Source organism: Diadema antillarum, unplaced genomic scaffold (assembly GCF_040938485.1).
Source record: "Diadema antillarum isolate AM-2024a unplaced genomic scaffold, OU_Dant_1.0 scf00000039, whole genome shotgun sequence".
NCBI classification, from domain to species: Eukaryota; Metazoa; Echinodermata; class Echinoidea; order Diadematoida; family Diadematidae; genus Diadema; species Diadema antillarum.
In genome coordinates, this window is record NW_027270928.1 from 763,860 (window position 1) to 783,157 (window position 19,298).

General features: G+C 36.0%; 1 protein-coding gene across 1 annotated transcript; it reads right to left on the bottom strand.

Moving 5' to 3' along the window:
* Positions 1–1,557: 1,557 nt before the first annotated feature.
* Positions 1,558–18,177, bottom strand: LOC139710612 (uncharacterized). The gene is made up of 9 exons (XM_071622539.1): positions 18,092–18,177; positions 14,293–14,351; positions 11,465–11,501; positions 9,079–9,177; positions 7,727–7,909; positions 5,665–5,877; positions 4,725–4,768; positions 4,465–4,522; positions 1,558–3,464 (listed from the first exon to the last, which is right to left on the bottom strand). Exons 2-9 carry the CDS (start codon positions 14,313–14,315, stop codon positions 3,447–3,449), a joined length of 675 nt encoding a protein of 224 aa, XP_071478640.1. The 5' UTR covers positions 14,316–14,351; positions 18,092–18,177; the 3' UTR covers positions 1,558–3,446.
* Between the last annotated feature and the right edge of the window lie 1,121 nt (positions 18,178–19,298).

Sequence of the window (19,298 nt, forward strand, 5' to 3'; positions counted from 1 at the left end):
TGTGAGAATGAATTTTACTCGCCTCAACAGAAAGTCCCAAAATGTATGAAAATGATATAGAAAATCACTTTGTAAGTCGAGAACTTAATAGAACAAAATCATTTGAATAACACAGCACACATGCTTAAACACATAATTGATAGATGTAACAAACCTGAATCGATTTGGATCGAGTGTTGACGTTACATTGCATTGGGACTTCTTCACGAAAGTGCTGGAAAATTGGTGAAATGAAATCGAAGTGCTTTGCATCATTAAGCCGTCATTATTTTTGGGCTTCTGTATGGATTACTGTGGGTTGGGGTGGAAAAGGGGGGGGGGGGGGGAGGAGGAAAAGAGGTGGCTTCAAAACTTTTTGTTGGCCTAGTTTCGGCAAGCATTTTTTTTTTTCATTGTTCCAAAAAAATTGCCTGACTTTTATTTTCACTTGCTCTGGGCAGTCGGGCAAGTACCATGTAGTATATCTCATAGCTTGTTGAAAACATAGATTCACTTTCTCATGTTTAACTTGTTGCTATATCGGGCAAGGCTCAGTGAAACTGTCAGATTGTCAGAATACAGTAAGGCGGTAATGATTTTCATTAGAGTTTGAATACATTTGTGTAATAGATATGTGGGGTAACACACACACACACACACACACACACACACACAGATAAATACAAGGGTCAACTGCGTAATGATATGGACCTCCAATCGAAGCGTTGCTGATAATTTCCATGCATGGAAGTCACACATTCACGAGCACAAATAGAGCCCTATACAATTCTCTCTTCTTCTTTTTTCGGTCACTTACTAACATTGTTTTAAATAGCCTTGTGAGAATGATGTCATCAATGAGATATTATAGAAATGTAAGCTTCCATAGTTCTGCCAATTGTCACGTGATGAGGAGGTGTTGGTGTCCTGTGAACGCCCATTGTGGCTTCAAAGAGGAAATAATAATGAGAAGAAAAGCTTCAGGGTTCGAATCCCGCCGTGGCACGTGAGGTCTTTGAGCAAGACGTTAATACCCCAAAACGTCCCTCCCTATATCCACGTTACAAGAATGAATATCCGGATTAGCCTGTAATAGCTAAAGCCCCTCACCGACAGTGATCTGGCTTTATTTTTTAATAGGATTATGATAATCCGCACAGCGGTTCTTATTCGAGACTTTAACAGCCAGGCAAGAGGTGCTTAGAGGACACTCGTGTGCTCCATGGTGACAAAGTGTATAGTCTCAAATAATTCGCGTGGTGTGGTACATTATGTAAACTTATTAAAGCCAAGAAACCTAGCAAAATATATCATTTTTTAGATTTCTTTTATCGTTATGATGATGATAATAATAACGATCATGATGATAATAATTAGTATCATTATTTGAAATCTTTTATTATTATTTATTATTCATTAGTATCCGATTCTTTGTTATTAAGTCAATATTGACAGCTGTGGAAGAAGTACAATAATCTATTGTTTGTGGTTTTGCAGTATATAATAGTGGAGTATGAGCATTATCAACAAGTTGGCAATTCATCAACATAATGACAACTATAAACAACGACGGATGTATTGTCTCACGTATTATACAATTTACTCAAAATGAAATGGCTTCTTTCGTCTTGTATCGTAATGCAACATCGATCTGATACTTTTTCAGTGAGCTGTCAGTGCAAGTGAGGTTAATAATGATGATAGTCACATATTCGTTGGTACCTATAATGCGTGCAATAGGGCGTCAAAAAGCATACATTTCTTTTACGGGTTGTAAAAGAAATACATTGGAATCAAAATTTGAATACACCTTAGTACCATTGGTTAATTTTGTTTGTTGTCAGTAGGTATAATACATAACAAACAAGAACCCAATGTAACGTTTTGCCGGTGAAAAGGGACGAAGCTGTTTTATGAGAAATGTCGTTTCTTTAAAAGTCCTTTATTACTACAATTATTCACGTAATTTTTACGGAAACTACTGCGCGTGCCCCAACATCATCATCTACACCCTGCTATTGTCATTATTGCCAAGTCGAGTAAAATATCGAATTTATTTGAATATGTCTTCACCTTTTCTCTGCCGAATCGTCAATATTGAATCCTAGTCTTCAATCGGAACGAGAACAGATTTCGAAGACTGGAATTGAGAATGACGATTTTGCTTTCTGCGGCCGTCTACTCGCAAACCTTGCCACTTCTGCAGACGTCGAAACAATGACACTTTTCACTTGGGTATTATACAGTAAAGTTATACAGTTTGTGTGCCTCTCTTGTATCGGTGTAACCCACTTACTCCATTCCCAACCCGTTGAGGACGGACTGATTTTGCTACAACATGCATTCCCATGGACACGAGAATACTCGGGACTCGTCCTCAACGGGTTTTGATAACTTTCGACACATTTTCTTTTTTTTTTTTTGCTCACCAACCAAAAACGTCTTGCCTCTGTACAACTTATGGCGTTAAGTGCTGCTAATGTTGCGCTCTGCCTCTCTACAGAAGAGAATGAGAAATAACAGAAACAATTTTCAGATACGAACTCTTATCAGCTAGTGTGGTATTTACAACGGAGACATTGATAAGCATGTGTAGTGTCACACGATTCATTTATTTCACTACGTTTACAAAAGAAAACGGTTATTCTACAAACAATAAAAAACCTCAAAGTGTGAAAAATTCAAGGGTTATCATGTATAAGTACAAACTGATACACATTCCTAAACAATACATACAAAACAACAAAAATAACAATGTTGATACTTCCAACTTAAACAGATCACGGGAAAGACAAAATGCCCTGTACATTCAATGAATGACGAAATCAAATGAATTATCCTTACTTAATGATCGGAAGGAGATGAAAACAAAATACAAATAGGTTCACTAGATTCATTCAATAATCAGCTCATCTTATTCTTTAGGAGTATTTTTTTTTTCTGAGTAATGACACACTTGCACAGAAAAGTATGGGAAAAGAGATCATCCCCACCCCGAACATGCCAAACCTTAAAAGAAACCACTTCATTGCAAATATTTTTTATCATTAAGATCCAATATGTTAATGATATTTATGCACTACAAGTTTGAATAGATTCTGTCTTTTTTCATACAGCTTCTTAGACCCTTTTTCCTCATTGAAATTGTAATGATCGTTGTTTTCAATAATTGGATATCATAATGATGACATAGTAATGTACTTTGCTGCCTATACGGTTGACAATCTACGTCTAACACAAGAGAGTTTGTTTTGCTCTGTTTTATTTTGTGAAGAATGGCAAGTTTCGCTTTCTCGTAGCTGTTGATACTGGTGCAGTAACGGGTATAGAAGGGACGCGACCTCGACAGGGACGTCGATCGCCTCTTTGCTGCTGAGGAGCGATGTCAACGATCACGACTCGCCGAACAAAAAGTGACGCACATTTTTGTTCGGGTCCCAGTCTCACTGGTGAGGTTACTTCAGCCCCTATTCGGCAGCTGCCTCCTGGATACCAGAAGTTAGATACAGGTGGAGAAAAAGTAGGAGGAAGAGAAAGAGGAAGAAGAAGAAAATGATGCGGGAGAGGGGGTCAGGAGAGGAGGAGAAATTGGAGGAAAATGGGTAATTGTGAAGGAGCAAAATAAAAAAAGAAAGAAACGAAATGAGTAACAAAAATATAAAGAAGGAGGGGAAAGAGGAGGATAAGGAGGACGAGAAGGGAGGAACAAAACAAATTCAGAAGAGCGAGGAGGGAGAGGTGTCAACTGTACTGGTGACGAGGAGTAACAAAATTTATTTGGATTTCAACTAATTATCAATGCCACGGTTGTGTCGATTCATTGCAGCACGATACGGAGACGGTATGGATTTGAAAATAAGTGCTGTAGTTCATTCTTCAGTGATCTTTACGATGGCAGTCAAAGATATACAATAGTATCCCTTGTTTTTCTTGAAGCCCTGCCATCATAGCTTAGAGCCATGTTATCTTGTGAAAAGGAGAGCTGGCATGTCTGAAAAATTACCTGTTTTTTAGTCCAAGCAAAAGAATACAAAATTATCCCTGATACGGGAACAATCATTACCTATGAGATAGCACTCCAGTTACTACTGATTTTTTTTTTTTTTTTTTTTTGCAGCCCTGGAGATGTACTTTATGTTATAGGACCTACTAGTAAATTACATTAATTCATTATTATTATTCTATTACATAACATCATAGTACATTTTATATTTTATAATTATTATTATAATCTTAAATCATATCAAATCATATGGTATCATGTTATATTACATTATGATATATCGGATATATTATATCATATTATATTGTATTATATTATATTATACTAGTGATATATCATATCATATCATATCATATCATATCATATCATATATCATATCATATCATATCATATCACATATCATATCATATCATGTTGTATAGTATTCCTTGATGAGTGTGGGTGTTAGGGTGTTGACATGCGATGAGGCAATTTTTACTCACCCCGAAGGGGATATTGAGTTTCTGGATCTTCCCTTCTGCATTGAGTGAGGCTTTGAGCCTGAAAGTAAAAGATACAATAGTATGTGACTATCAAGCAGGTATCAATATCATACCGTCGTATATGTATTTTGAAATGAGCAATATTCAAATTCATGTGACCGAAGAAGCACAACAAATACAAGAAGAAAGAATTATAGAGAAAAAAGGTAAAATGAAGAAAAGGCAACGCCAGTCAATTCTGATATAGTATTGTGACTTACTTGTCCTTTTGGATGGCATCGATCCTAGAAGTCAGTTCATTGATCTGTGTGAGAAATTACAGAGATATAGTCATCGTGATGTGCTGAGTGAATCAGACTACATACCCGTACGCGTGATTAGGCGACAAGATCAAAATATTATCAACTTATAGATTTAATCATTCTTGTGAAAGTGACACTTTTTTTTACTCTGGATATGGATTTGACATCATGAAACTATGATGTTGTTGACCGCAAGTTTCGAATAAATTCAAATCATATTGACTCATGATTGACAGCGTTGAATCGAACAAAGACGCAATCTCCTAACCAATGTGTTTTGAGCGTCGATTAGCCCAGAAAGCCTGGTAGTGTTGTTCGCACTGTGCAAAGTTCCTGGGACAAAAAGAGCTAAGGTCGACAAAAATAACTCTAAAGTGTAGTACTGAATATGTGATTACTTCAGCGGATATTAAACTGTAATAACAAAGTTCTTCTTTACCGGAAACGGTGCGTTAGATGCACATTTATGAGCGCTGTTGGCCAGTACAGTTTTCCAGTTGTCTACAAGAAATAGAAAATCGTTTTACTCTAGGATCTGGGACCGTTCCAAAACAAAACAAAAAATAAAGTGAAATAGATAGATAGATGAATAGAATAAAATAAAATAAAATAAAATAAAATAAAATAAAATAAAATGAAATAAAATAGATAAACAGACAAATAAGTAAATACTGACTGGTATATTACTACTGCACAGACAGGCTTTTTGCAGACATCCCTTACTGATGGAAAGTACGTATATTATTTTTTTCAATATGCCGAAGCATACTTTTTCATCATCACCATCGAGTATCGATTTACCTTTCACTTATTCGTACAGGGCATTTCAGAGTGTGATGGCCTTATATTACTTGCTCTCTGACTCTAGGAGTGGCGAGTTGCCATGGTAATAACTCACGTCATACTTCTGGCGCTTCTCCTTCTCCTGGAGGTCGAAGAGGGCTCCGAAGGCCTTCATGATCTTTGCGTGGAGTTCCCGAGCGATCTCTCGCATGACCTCGTCCGACGTCATCGCCTCGGGGTCGAGTGTCGGCACGCGCTTGGCGAGCGTTTCTTCCTTCTCCTTGGCGAGTTCGGCAGGCGTCATCTTGGCGAAGCGCACGCGCTCATCCTTGAACAAACGGAAGAAAAAGAAAAAGAAAATGAAACCGTTATTAAGATTTGTTGCTGTTCTTTAAAGATTATCTACTTCTTTTTCAATCTTCATGGAGTTTGTAACAATGATTTGCTGTTTATTTCTTCACCTACTTGTTTTACGTGATGTATAAATAGGTCACTATTTCTTTCGCTATGTTTGATGGGGTGGTTTGTGTGTGTGTGTGTGTGTGTGTGTGTGTGTGTTTTCAGTTTATCAGTGTCATATGACAATTCTACGGTTCAATAAATATCCATTTAGCAGGTCATAAACCCACTTAGAATTAATCATTTGATGAAATATCTTATTTTAATTTTTAAATTTTAAGTTCTTTTTAAGTTCATTTTAATTTTTTCCGAAGAATTTTGATTACCAATAATATACTCTCACATATTTTCTCGTCCCTGTTGTCCTGAGACTCTTACTGAGTAGATTCAATTCTACTTGTAGTACCTCCGCATCTATTTCTCTCTATTTTTCCATATTTATGTATCCCTTCCTCGCATCCCAATATTTTTTCGACATAGTTCTGTCGAGGATCGCTGGATCTGTTTTTCCTTTCTGTCCGCTGTATTGTCGTCCTATTATGTCAACCTTGTCTCGTTCTGTCTTGTATTGAAGTCCCCTTTCATAAGTATTGTCCTCTCAGTCTCGTTTAATGTTCATTCGCCTGTGTATCTGTGTCCGTCCGTTACTCTGTCTTCTTATTGGGCTTCCAGACCTTTTTTTTTTAAATCTGACTTTATTCCCGATCTTTTTTCCCCTTTTTGCATCAGTTCATTTTCTATTGACATTCTGTACCTGAGGGGCCCACATTCCATACAAGCATTGCCTTTTTAATGGGTCCCTCCATTTTTCGATATTTTGTGTAATGTTATATCGTCTATATCACTTCAGTCAATTTTCATTACAACATTATTTATTACCCCAAGGTTCCACAATTATGTTCTTTTTTTTTCAATTTTACTTTGTTTTGATTATGTAACCTTATTCTCTGTTACCAATGAAAGTGAAATGTTTATGTTCTTTTCGAAAAATGAAATAAAGTTTGAATTGAATTGAATTGAATTGAAAAAAATATATCACCTAGCCTGTTTCTTAATGTCGACATATTGGACCAGTTTGAACTGAAGCTGATTGTACCTTCGAACGTTTCCTTTTTACCTCCTCTCCTGGGAATCTTTAGTTTCGGTCTGACAAATCTGAGGCCCGAACAGTGCAGATGATAATTGTTTGATGTAATTAAGCCTGCAAGAGTTTGAATACTACAACATTTTTCTGGGTTGATTGTCTTATATTTCAATTTTTGTATAGTTTATTAGTAGGCCTCATTTTTCATTTGAACATTTTTTTTTTCGTCACACTGACTTGCCATGGTTTATTTAGTTTTAAAAGCATGTTAATTTCTAAATGTATAACTGGCTCCTCAATTAGAAAAACATTTCAGAAGATTAAAGTTATTATTTTTCTTGCACTTTTTTTTCGTTTTGGACAGATTAAATGAATTCAGTCAGTTCTATATAAACTTTACTCACCATTGGAAATGTAATTTAATTCAAATATGCACATGTAATGACGCAAAAATGATGTTTCTTTAGGAACCTTTCCCCGGAACTTGATCGACCAAGCCAGAGCAGATAATGCAACAGAAGATCTTTATACGCTATTGATTAAGAAAGGGCCATTTTATAATAGCTGTATTCATCAATGTATCGATATAACTATCGAGTTGTCGGGCCGCTTATTACATCAAAAATGACAAAAGGAAGAGAGAGGGGGAACTAAGGAAGGCAGAAATATGATCTTATTTTCTTTTCTTTTTTACCTGGATAACCGGCTGGAATTTGTTCGGGTTCTGCATGGCCCGACGTCTTTCTTCCCGCTCGCGTTTCTTCTGCTCAGCAGCTTCGCGCAGGCGCCGGTTCTCCTCTTCTTGACGTTGGCGGCGCTCCTCCTCGTTTTTCTTGATCTTCTCCAACCACATCGCCTGCTCGGCTTTGCGGCTCGCCTTCGACGTGGAACAAGAAATTTAGCACAAAACCGGGAGGGGGAAAAAAAAGAAAACAACCCACAAGCAATAACATTCAGGAAAAATATTTCGAATAATTAGAAATTCATAGCACGTCTATTATCAAAAATATTTGCTATTTTCCAGCAGAAATGCAAACGTGTCTAGATAGTTACAATGATGAAAAGGGCGATTCAGAAAAAAAAAAAGCTTTTACACACACATATTATACTATACTAGTAAAATAACATAATTTCTTCCAAACCAACTTGAAACATATTCAATTGTTTCTTTGTTTATTAGTTTCTTAAAGCCTCATGTTTTTGTAACACATTACCCGTGAGATTACGACTCTTTTCAGACCATATTTTGATATTTTGGACTGATCTTATCAATGATGTAGACTAAAAGATTGTATCTTATCATTATCAATACTTCATGTCCTTAATGACACTTACGCATACATCAATAAAACTACGAATATATCAATTTTCTGTCATTTCATTTTCTCTTTCCAATAAACTCAGACCTAATCAAGGTCAAGTAAAGAATCATACATACGAACTGTTGCATAATGTAATTAGTATTAATCGTGAATAATATATTCAGAGTCACGGGTATCTGTGTGTCGTATGTAATATCTTATGCATGTATGCATGTATTTATGTATGTATGTATGTATGTGTATGCATCATTTATCTATTTATATCAATCCATGATTATATCTATCCACCGGTCAGTTTATTCATCTGCTCTCTTTCTCGAACACGCATTTTCATTCACATCTACCGAATAGTTCTCGGGTGCTGTTCGTTATTCCGAAGGTTCGCTATTACGAAGGTTCGTTATTCCGAAACACGCAAATTCCCTATACCTACAGGTTCGTTAATTCGAAAATGAAAAAGGGTTCGTTAATCAGAAAATTCGTGTCGTTATTCCGAAGGTTCGTTTTTCCGAAGATTGGTTAATCCGAAAATGAAATTCGGAATAATGAACCTTCGGAAAAACGAATCTTAGGAATAAAGAGCCTTCGGAATAACGAACCTTCGGAATAACGAGCTGTAACCTAGTTCTCCATTATCTGCCTTACATAGACGAGTGTTCCGTTCTAAAACTCATCATTTTCAACCATGCAGACCACGCAAAAGTGAGTATAATGGCTGTCGTACCCGTCTCTCTTGTAGGGTGCTAATCTCCACGTCGTATTGCTCGATGACCTTCTTAATCTCGTTTCGAGCAGCCTCCACCTCCGCCAGGAATTCCAGCCTCTGTTTGCCCAAGAGAATGGGGAAGGGGAGAAACAGAAATATTATATGTATGTATGTATCTTCTACTTGCTTGATTCTTTTCTGATTTTCGTCGCCCTTTTTACCTGATTAGGAAAGCTGATTCTGGTGAGAATGATGGTAAAACGATGCTAATGTTGACAGTCGCCATAATGATTAAAAAAAAAACTCACAGTGAAAATCAATGATAATAGCAATTAATGGTTAACGAGAACATAATAGAAGCAAATAAATTGTTTCGATGATAATAATCGTTTTTCTTATTATCTCCCATATCATTCATAGCTTTCATAGTCATTAACATCATATACCATGATAAGTCATACTTTGAACTCTAGCTTTAAATTTACGGTTGCCATTAAACCCTCTTGGCTTTGACGATCTGGTCATGTGTGCTAACCGTTGTATTCATAAAACCTGATCAAATTAAAGCTTCTATTTGATGTTATCATCTTTCAGAAACAAGAAAGCATTGTGACGAGAAAAGGTCAATATCAGGTTGCTAATATAAAACTGTTCGTCACATTGAAGAAACAGACAGTTAGAATGGTGAACATCACAGTCTCAACAAATCGTAATTACGTCATGCATATTCAGTGGTAACATCGTTAAATTTGCGTTTTAATTCAGCTGAGCATGCACAACTTCAACAGTGCCCTTTGAATACAGCCTTTACAGCCAAAGCTACAGATCCAAGATGTCGCAAAGCACGTACATTGTATGTAGAAAGCGTTTCAACTACAGTTTAGTGTATATTAAAGACGACGAACACATACACTGTTACGACGTTTTTAGATAATCAGGTAGGAGAGCAGGCATAACAATAATAACAGTACAGTTCCATGTCGTTACTGCATGCATTTCCATTAGTTTTAATCAACAATTGCGTTGCATTGACAACCAAGTTCTATGTGACGCAATGTGCAGGGTATGACATATAACTAGAACAACACAGTAGGGCGTACTTATCATCACCAAAAGACTCCCATAAAATTTTCCTTTCACATGAAGGAATGCAGAAAAAACAACTTTGTCAGTGTCGCAACTAAATAATGTGTCGAAAATGATGTTGTTATGTCACACAATGGACAAAGTAAGAAACTTATATACAAGAGGTTTCGTAAAGCTCGGAATCAAATTGACGAATATTTATAAATTCTATTTCAAACTTTGAGTTAAAAGTCAGTGATACAAGTTGCAAGTCCTCAAAATACTCATATTGGCAGGGATGATGACGTCATCGCATCACACGTCTCTCTGTAAACTATAAACAAGACAAGTCTTGATAACAAAAATGATCGATTTTTACATGAAGGTCATCATTTGCATTAACTTTGCATTACCGTGTTCCTATTGCACAGTACACTCACTACGATGTCTCTGAACATGGTGCACGGAATTGGTTCTTTTTTAAACATATGGGGCGCCAAGTGTTGCATGGTCTCTTTAGTTACGTAATGATCATTGATTCGTCGACGAAATTTATTCATTTCTTAACTTTATACAGTCATTTTATCGACGAACTTAATGGCCATTTCGTAACGACATGAACATTTCGTCGAGGAAATGACTGATTTCGTAACGAAAAAGGCCATGCGACATTTTGCGCGCCATAGTTAGGCCTACAGTATCAAGTTGTCAGCAGAGTATTGAAGCTTTGCACGGGAATGGATGTCCTGGCAACCTCTTACGTATATTATAGATTCAAAACAGTGGCCCGAAATCATTATTCATGAAAAAATAGTTTCGCGCAGTTTTAACGCAGAGTGTGTGCATGTTCATCGTGAGGGTGGTTTGCTGAAAAAAAAAAGCTATCTCCGTTCTAAATATTACCTTATTCTAGTTGTGAATGTATACAGTTGAAATGAGAGTATTGCTTTGATTCGAATGAGCATGTTTATATTCGCCAGCAACATGCCGGTTCTTCATTTTTAGTCTTGATAAACTGATTACCCTTGTTTCAAGGACCATATCTTCCTTCAAACTATCACCATTAGTCATTATTGAAAATGGAATAAAATGACGAGTGATTATGATGATTGCTGCTTTATTTCTGTCAGCAGTCCTTAAAACACACGCACTTCCACAACACACATAAACCTACGACAAACACATTGCACAGACGAAGCCAGCTACAGCATGTCAAGTCGTTAAAGGGTGTTATTCTTTTTTTTTTTCAGGACATGTTATTTGGGTTATGCTACACTAAAAGTGCCATCTACGTATCTATTTATTCATCCATCTATTATCACTCCACCATATTTCAAACCTTCTCCTCCGCCAGCTGTTTCTCGTCCTCTGTCATTCTGTTACCATGGAAACAAGAAGCATAATCTTGTGAGAATGTGCTGTTTTCACGAGCACACCATAGTCACATTCGGAACGAAGAATGCACAGATATTAAGCTTTAATCACCTCCCTATACGTTTGAGTTGACTTCAAGAAAGTAGATTGGTTTCTCTAAACTCAGACCAAAAATTTAGGACATTTGTTTTATAAAATATGGTCACGATTACATAGTGAATCTAACTGAGATGATAATTTCATCCAGTTACTTACTCTCTCATGTGTAGTTTTTGACGAAGGTGACATAATGTTTTTCGTTTATAAAAGAATAAGCAAATTCCTCCATTTACGAAGTTCTACAAAGACAAAAGAAAACACTGTTGGAACGATCTAATAAGACGAATCTAACTAGTCTTGCTGTTTAATCATGTCGATGGACGAATTGGATACTTGACGTGAGGTCATGACCACATGACGTCATCACACCATCAAATTTTGAATGCGTAATTGTGACAAACATCGCAACAGAAAGAAAAACAGTTTGTGAAATTCTAAAGTTTTATGACTTTCTAACATTTTAAATTGATTTTGTAAAGAAAGTCTAACTTTATTCTTTGTTTGATTGTGCAATAATCATGTGATAATCATCAAAACTTCACTTTTCACTGAGTGTGTTTTTTGTTTTCGTCTTTATACCACATTTTGTGAAAGCAATATAAAACAAAGGAAAGAACGAAAGAAACTTAGAAGTTGATTCCAAATACTATATATATATATATGTATATACATTAATATATATATATATATATATATATATATATATATAATGGTATATGTATTATATATATATGTATATATATATATAATTTATGTATATATATTTGCAAGAATGTCGATGGTTTTAACGATTGATCTTTTTATGTCGATTTAAAAAGAGAGAAAAAAGGAGAAATACGCGGAACGTTATATCTCATAACTACATGTATATAGCGTCTGAGAATCCCATTACACTTTTAAGGTCTATTTCACCAGGGCAGGTTTTCATAGATGTGGCAAAATGAAATTTGGAATGCCCAAAGATCGCGGGAAAAGAGTATGTCGAGACAAAAATAAAGTGCACTTATTTTGATCATCAAGAAGCTTGCTAAAAACATGGCTGTACGTATGAAGTTTATAACGATAGATCGTACTTATGCGTGGACCAGTCGATCTTTGTCGATGTAATAATTTATTCAAGATAATTATTTTTGAATATTCCAGAACCTCCGTGTCAAAGTTACGGTAAGTCAGTCAGAATACCATTGGCATTCTTCGTGCGAATCATGCAACTACACAATTGTTTTGTTTTGTTTGTTTGTTTGTTTGTTTGTTTGTTTGTTTGTTTGTTTGTTTGTTTGTTTGTTTGTTTTTGTGTTTACTCTGTTGAATGAGAAAGCTTGAGAAAACCACTATCCTTTAGATGTTTACTCAAAACCACCGTGGTCACATTCTGTTTGAATTTATGTATTCCCAACCCTCATTACACACAAAAAAGACAAAGAAAATAATGTGTTGGCCTGTTAAACGTTGAAAAATCGCATTACATGATGAAGTATTGGGTAAATTTGCAGACAGTCGCATTTCTGGTTAATAAGACCCAGGTCACAGGAGGCATACGCAGTCAAAACAAAATCGCTCTGTTTAAACTCAAAGGAGAATTGAAACCCAAAATACTAGGGGTTTTCATGATTGCAGCAATATCAATATAGCTCACATGGCTGAAGATTGAGGAAAAACGAACAATCCTTTCAAAGGTTATGAACTTTCAAAGTTTCGGTACTGCCATTACTGGATGAGAAGACTAAAATAGTTCGCGACGCCAATGCACGACTTCAACTAAAGTAGATAGAGTTTTTCAGATTCTTTTTTTTTTCTTTCTTTCTTTTAACGAAAGTAGACATTCCCTCAACTTTCTACAGATATGTTAAAGTGTATCTTTGCCCTAAAAATCATGTTTAATATGTGAAAGAGACACGTTTCAGTAATCCTATGCACCATCTTTCAGAGTAAATGGGTCATTCATTAGTGAAATAATGCATCTGAAAGTTTCCAAACACATCGTGTCTGGGAGATTCAGGAACAGCTGTGGTTCTGTAACCCACTGCAAACAATAGGTTTGCTGTAGTCTTGCCTCCCAGACCCATTGGGTTTAGAAACTTTTAGATGCATTTTTTTTCACTAATTAATGACCCCTTTTCTCTGAAAGTTAGTGCAATGGACTACTGAAATGTGTCTCTGTCATATATCAAAAATATTTTTTGGGGCAAAGCGATACTATAAGGGTTGTATCATTCTCCGTGATTTCTGAAAGAGGTAAGCCAAGGGCTCTTTCGTTATCCCATAGAAAATAGAAAATATACTGAAATCTCTTCAATCATCTTTATATTGTTGTCATGTAATGACGATGTAGTCTTCTCGTCTAGCCATTTTCTACTAATATTGCTGCATTCATTCAATCATTTTATTTGAGCTTTATTCTACTTTAAACAAAAAAAAAAACAACAACTTCGGTAATGCATCAAATGCACAAACAAAAAGAGGAAATTCAGATAGTTTGGCCAACGAAAGAGCTCAAAAATACTTTTCTGTCAGCAAGTAAAATCAACGAGCAATGACAGCTCCTACATTATAATCATTTCCATTGCATAGGGTACGCAATGCACATCTATCCATCAAGAAAGATACATTCGGGATCGATGCAAATGGTGGGAAATCATTTTTTTGCAAAATCTGGAAAGTATTTTCTCATTGAAAAGATATTAAGCAACTTACGCTTCGCCTTCGTGGTCCGACATATTTGGAATGGTGCTGGTGAATCAGTGCCAGTAAATCTGAGAATGATCATGAAAGATAGATAGAGGAAAGAGAGGGAGAGGTAATAGTAAATGTTACACAGTTGGAATGCTTACGTAAAAAGCCTCGTATTATACTTGTGAAAGTAGAAAGTAGAAAGTCATGTTTTTAATCCGGAATTTCTGTTATTTGAAAATGCATCTCACGTCTCCTGTAACCCTGGAGAAGGTTTTCCATACAATATTATATCATAACAATATTCAAAACATAAAACGTTTTTAATGGAAAGGAATACACATTTTCTCGTTTCGTTTATTACCTATAAAACAAAGTTGAGTAAGATTTGTCAATGCAATTTAGCCAAATAATCTTGACTCGATAACATTATCAGGTCATGTAAAAAAGAAAGTAACATTTTTAAATAGCATGACTTTTCCCAACTTTCAGTTTGTTTTGTCTATCAAAGTTTTAAGAAACTTCAGGCTTCCTGGGTTTGTTTTTCTTTTTTTTCACTCGATTTTCTGTCTAATTTTCAAAGTCAGTCTCGACGTGAAATTGATCTCGTTTTGGACCCCATGCGTGCAATACGAGTACAAAGATGCCCGGATCAACAGCAAAGCTATGTCTAATGCACGAAGCAAAATAGCGGGAAACTGGAGCATCAAGTTCAACGTGTCTGCAAAACCAGACTAGGTTTATAATCTCTTCGCCTGCGATGCGAAAGTGTTGCACTGACTCCGAAATCTATGCCGCTGACAGCTGTAGCTATGGGCCACACAATACGTATAGTACTCCAGTATGCCCTAATTTGGAGGGTACATAGCAGTCTTTATCGGCATGTTTAATGATGCATTCCTGACGCAAATGTAAAAGTACGTCATAATAGGTCTAAACGCTCTTCTTTTTATAAAGATGTCCACGATGTAGAGATTATGGCACAATATATAGGCCTACATGTATGCAATGATGATTAAGACATAAACTGGAGAATAGAAAACTTTGAAGTGGTATATTCGAATATTCGAGTAAGAGGTGGTATCATTAAGAAATAACGATGATGACGATTACAATGACGACGAACTCAATAAATAAGATTTATTAAATGACTTGGATTAACCTTTATTCTAAATGCAACTGTTTTTTTTTTTAATTGTCGGGACTGCCATATTATTGCTTTTTGCAGTAGGCCTACTTGGTTACATTTGCTGGTCCTTCACAATATCAGGAATAATATGGCTGTTATTTTTCCATTACAGCTTTGAACGCAAAAGGCTATAACAAGTTATTCTGCCAAAGCCAGCCCTCAGTGCCCCAACTAAAACTGATTTTGCTGACAGTACTACGTAACAGTGATATAGCTATCTTAACAATAAAGTCTTTTACGTGTTTTTTTTTTGTTTGTTTCTTGTGACGCTTGTGACGCAAGTCACACTGCTTTTTATTCAATAAAAGTATGTGTGATGCACACAGTGTTTGATCTGCACTTTCTACTGTGTGTTCGTGGGCATCATTCTGTGCCCATTCGCTGTGCGACATGCAAAGTGACTACCAGGGTTACCTTTCTGAAAATGTAGACTCTTAAGAGTCTTAGAGTCTCAATGTCATGCTACCCACCTCCGCCCCCTCCAGATACGTATTTCCTATTCTATTCCTGAAGTTTTAAAACACTCATGAATTTCGATCTCTATGGATCGATTAAAGAGATCGGAAGAGCATACAATTGCCATATACATGTATGAAAAGTTGGATTGCGTAACGAGTTAATGCTATTCCTGCTCATTTGAAATCTTCGCCATTAAAGCTGTTAAAAATCAAAGAGAATAATACAAAAATTAAGAAATAGTTTTGCTTTTTAGTGGATCGCTATTTTCCATGATTGAAGTTATTTTCCGAACGCTCACGAAGTATACATGCATTGTTCCTCGTAATTATTGTACATATGTTGTTATGTATTATTTATTTCATATACTACATGAATCTTTTGTAAACGTTTGGACAATTTCATTTCATGACATGTATACTTTGCATTATGTGTATGATCTTCGTTGATTGGAAATAAACTATGATCGAATTGAATTGAGCGTACTATAAAAATTTTGAAATGTTTTGAAATGGCGATTAAATCGTTTTGTGATCAAATTCTTAATAATACAAATAAGCATTATATTGATGAAAACATACCTTATCCGTTATAGTCAAATTCTATACAAAGCCAGAAAGCGTCTTTGCTGTTTACCCATAATTGTTTTTGTTTTTTGTACTTTTCAGATTATTATTCACACTTATTCTATGATATAAACATTCAAACATTGCATTGTCTCAATTGGTTAGACAGATCCTTCCTCAGTATCGGTTAAAAAGCAGGACTTTCCATTCTTTTTTTCTGATTTGTATAATCTATAATGAAACCAATATAAGGCTGTCATGAAAGTAATGTGAAAATATGACTGTTCTTCTGTTTTTCTCCTATTTCTCATCATTGCCATTTTTTTCGTAAAGAGTTAACACATCTGAAAATTTTGATATTAATGCATGATGGAATGTTCACTTGCTCAATTTTGTAACAGACATTTTCAGTATGCTAGATTTAGGAAGACTGCTCATATCAACTTTACCTTAGAAACTGTCTTCTCAAATTTTCTTCGTAATCTCGTTTGACTCAATATTGTTTCAACGTTCAGTAAGTGATAAGAAGATTTTATTTTCCAAAAATCAATAATTGTTTGTATTTCGAAATATATAACGGCCTATTCATTGGGACAGGAATTAGCTGATATTAGAGTGTTAGTTTGCATGTTCGCGTAAAAGTAGATTCATTTTGCATCTGTTTCTGCTTCTTTGTTTAATAAGGTAATGCGTTGACAGATCATCATACACATAATCGCGGAAAGATTACACTTTGAAAATGGTAATTGCTTTTGACATGTTGTTTTGAATTCATAATAGTTACAGTGTGAAAAGGGAGCTGTTGAGTTTTATGGGGTTTGAATAAGACGAATTATAACCATGGTTATAATATACTATGATTTGTATTGATTCTGAAATGCAGAAATAAAAACTGAACTGAACTGAACTGAACTATACTGAAGCAGTAGATGTTTGTTTTCACGATTATTCTTGGAAAGTAAGATTGAATGCTCGCTCTGTGTTACTAATACACCAGAGTCTCCAGGATATCTCCAGATGCAACCAGCTCACAGCAGTGACACGAAACAACCTTGAGTCACCTCTTTGTTTATTCTCCCCATTATACAATTTTGACATTTTAAAAGGTACCAATAAACGAAGTTATATTCATATACTGGAGTAACATCTCTCAATGATACACTGGGCTTAGCAGGGAGTCCGAGAGGTGGAGATATTTTGAACAGAATGATTGGACATGTATATAGCCTAGCCCATGTGATGCAAAACTGTTTTCTACCGTATCCCCTCCACGTACGTGTGATTCTTTGTTGCTGGGAATGTTGACGTAAAGTCAACACAACCCGTGAGCAACACAAATTAGCAATAATGTAACTATCATAACACGTATCTATTTCGGCCTTAGGCACAATAATAATTCAAGGAAAATGCTACTCTCTTCAAAGATGTACACAGAAGCATAGTGATTATATCAGTGGATTTATGGTGGCAAGTCGCCATCATTGCCATCAACGTAACACTAAACTGTGCGACAATCACTATCTTCAAAGATGCTATTTCAAATGAGACCAACATTATAACCGATCGATCAATATAAAGCAATACAAAAGTTTTCAATCAATATATATCTTACCTCAAAAAGATTCTTCTTGGCCAACCTAATGGTATAATCCAGGACTAGAGAAGAGGCTCACTCGCTCCTGGTCGACGGGAGTGATGCTGTCCAAGAGATGCACCAAAGAGTTGAGACTGGATAGAAAGAGAGAAAGAGAGAAAGAGAGGGAGAGCTAATGTATGCACGGATGCCACGCATTCCTGAAATTCCAGTTAAGCTCAATATCGCAGCGCTCTGCGGTTCCTCTCTCCCTTTCTTCCGCGGTCTCCAAAGTATCCCCCCCCCCCCACCTCTCTCTTTCTCTCTCCGCCTCTCCCTCTCTCTCTCTCTCTCTCTCTCTCTCTCTCACACACACACACACACACTGCCTGTTTGCTTGTGTCTGTTCTTCTCTCTCTCCCTCCTCCCCCCTCTTTCTGTCATGTGTTGCAAAATAATATCCATTCTAGAATACCCTTTTCTCACATATTTTGTCAATTTGTTCATCTTTATCATGACAACATAAATAAGATTACTACAAGGTACACGATTATTTCATTCTCTTCTCAGCTTACTTTGTTTTGCTTTTGAAATCTTATTCTCTGTTACTTAGTCTAGCGAAAGTGAAATGTCCATGTTCTTTTCGAAAAATGAAGTGAAATTTGAATTGAAATCGAAATTGAAGCTTCAGGAGATATTCATTATCCTTATATTTGTTGTGACCTCTCCATCCTTTTTTTCTTTGTTTATTCTTCTTTATCGCCCTCTCTTCCCCTCCCCTTTCTCTCCCTCTGTCTGTCTGTCTCTCTCTCTCTCTCTCAATATTTAAATGCGAACTTCATAGAGAACACTGAATAGAGGGCGCTCGACTGGTATATAAGAACGAAATATCACCACTGGGGCCTGTTTCGTAAAGATTGACAGTTAGATTTATCTTACGATTGATGCAATTCAAATAGGTGTCATCGATCGATCTGCTATTAAACTTATGCTTTAAATCTAGCGTAAATATCTTTATGAAACAGGCTTACGATCAGTAATGATTTTAATCTTGATTCGCCAAGTTACGCTCAATAAATCGAGCGATCAATGATCAAAGGTAACTTGATGAAAATGGCCTCTAGACTCACAATAATGTTGATACACTGTATCTTTAAGGGGGATGATGTTACTTCTTATGGAATGTTTAGCAAGATATTTTATTATGGGCTTATTAGCAAATTATAAACAAAAAAGTGTGTGTGTG

What these genes read in the sequence shown, in the direction of transcription:
- LOC139710612 (XM_071622539.1), bottom strand. Translation starts at nt 14,315, where the DNA reads ATGTCGGACCACGAAGGCGAAGC. An exon ending in AACAGCTGGCGGAGGAGAAG is followed by an intron (nt 9,178 to 11,464) that starts GTTTGAAATATG and finishes TTGGGCAAACAG; the next exon opens with AGGCTGGAATTCCTGGCGGA. An exon ending in GATGCCATCCAAAAGGACAA is followed by an intron (nt 4,523 to 4,724) that starts GTAAGTCACAAT and finishes TTTTACTTTCAG; the next exon opens with GCTCAAAGCCTCACTCAATG.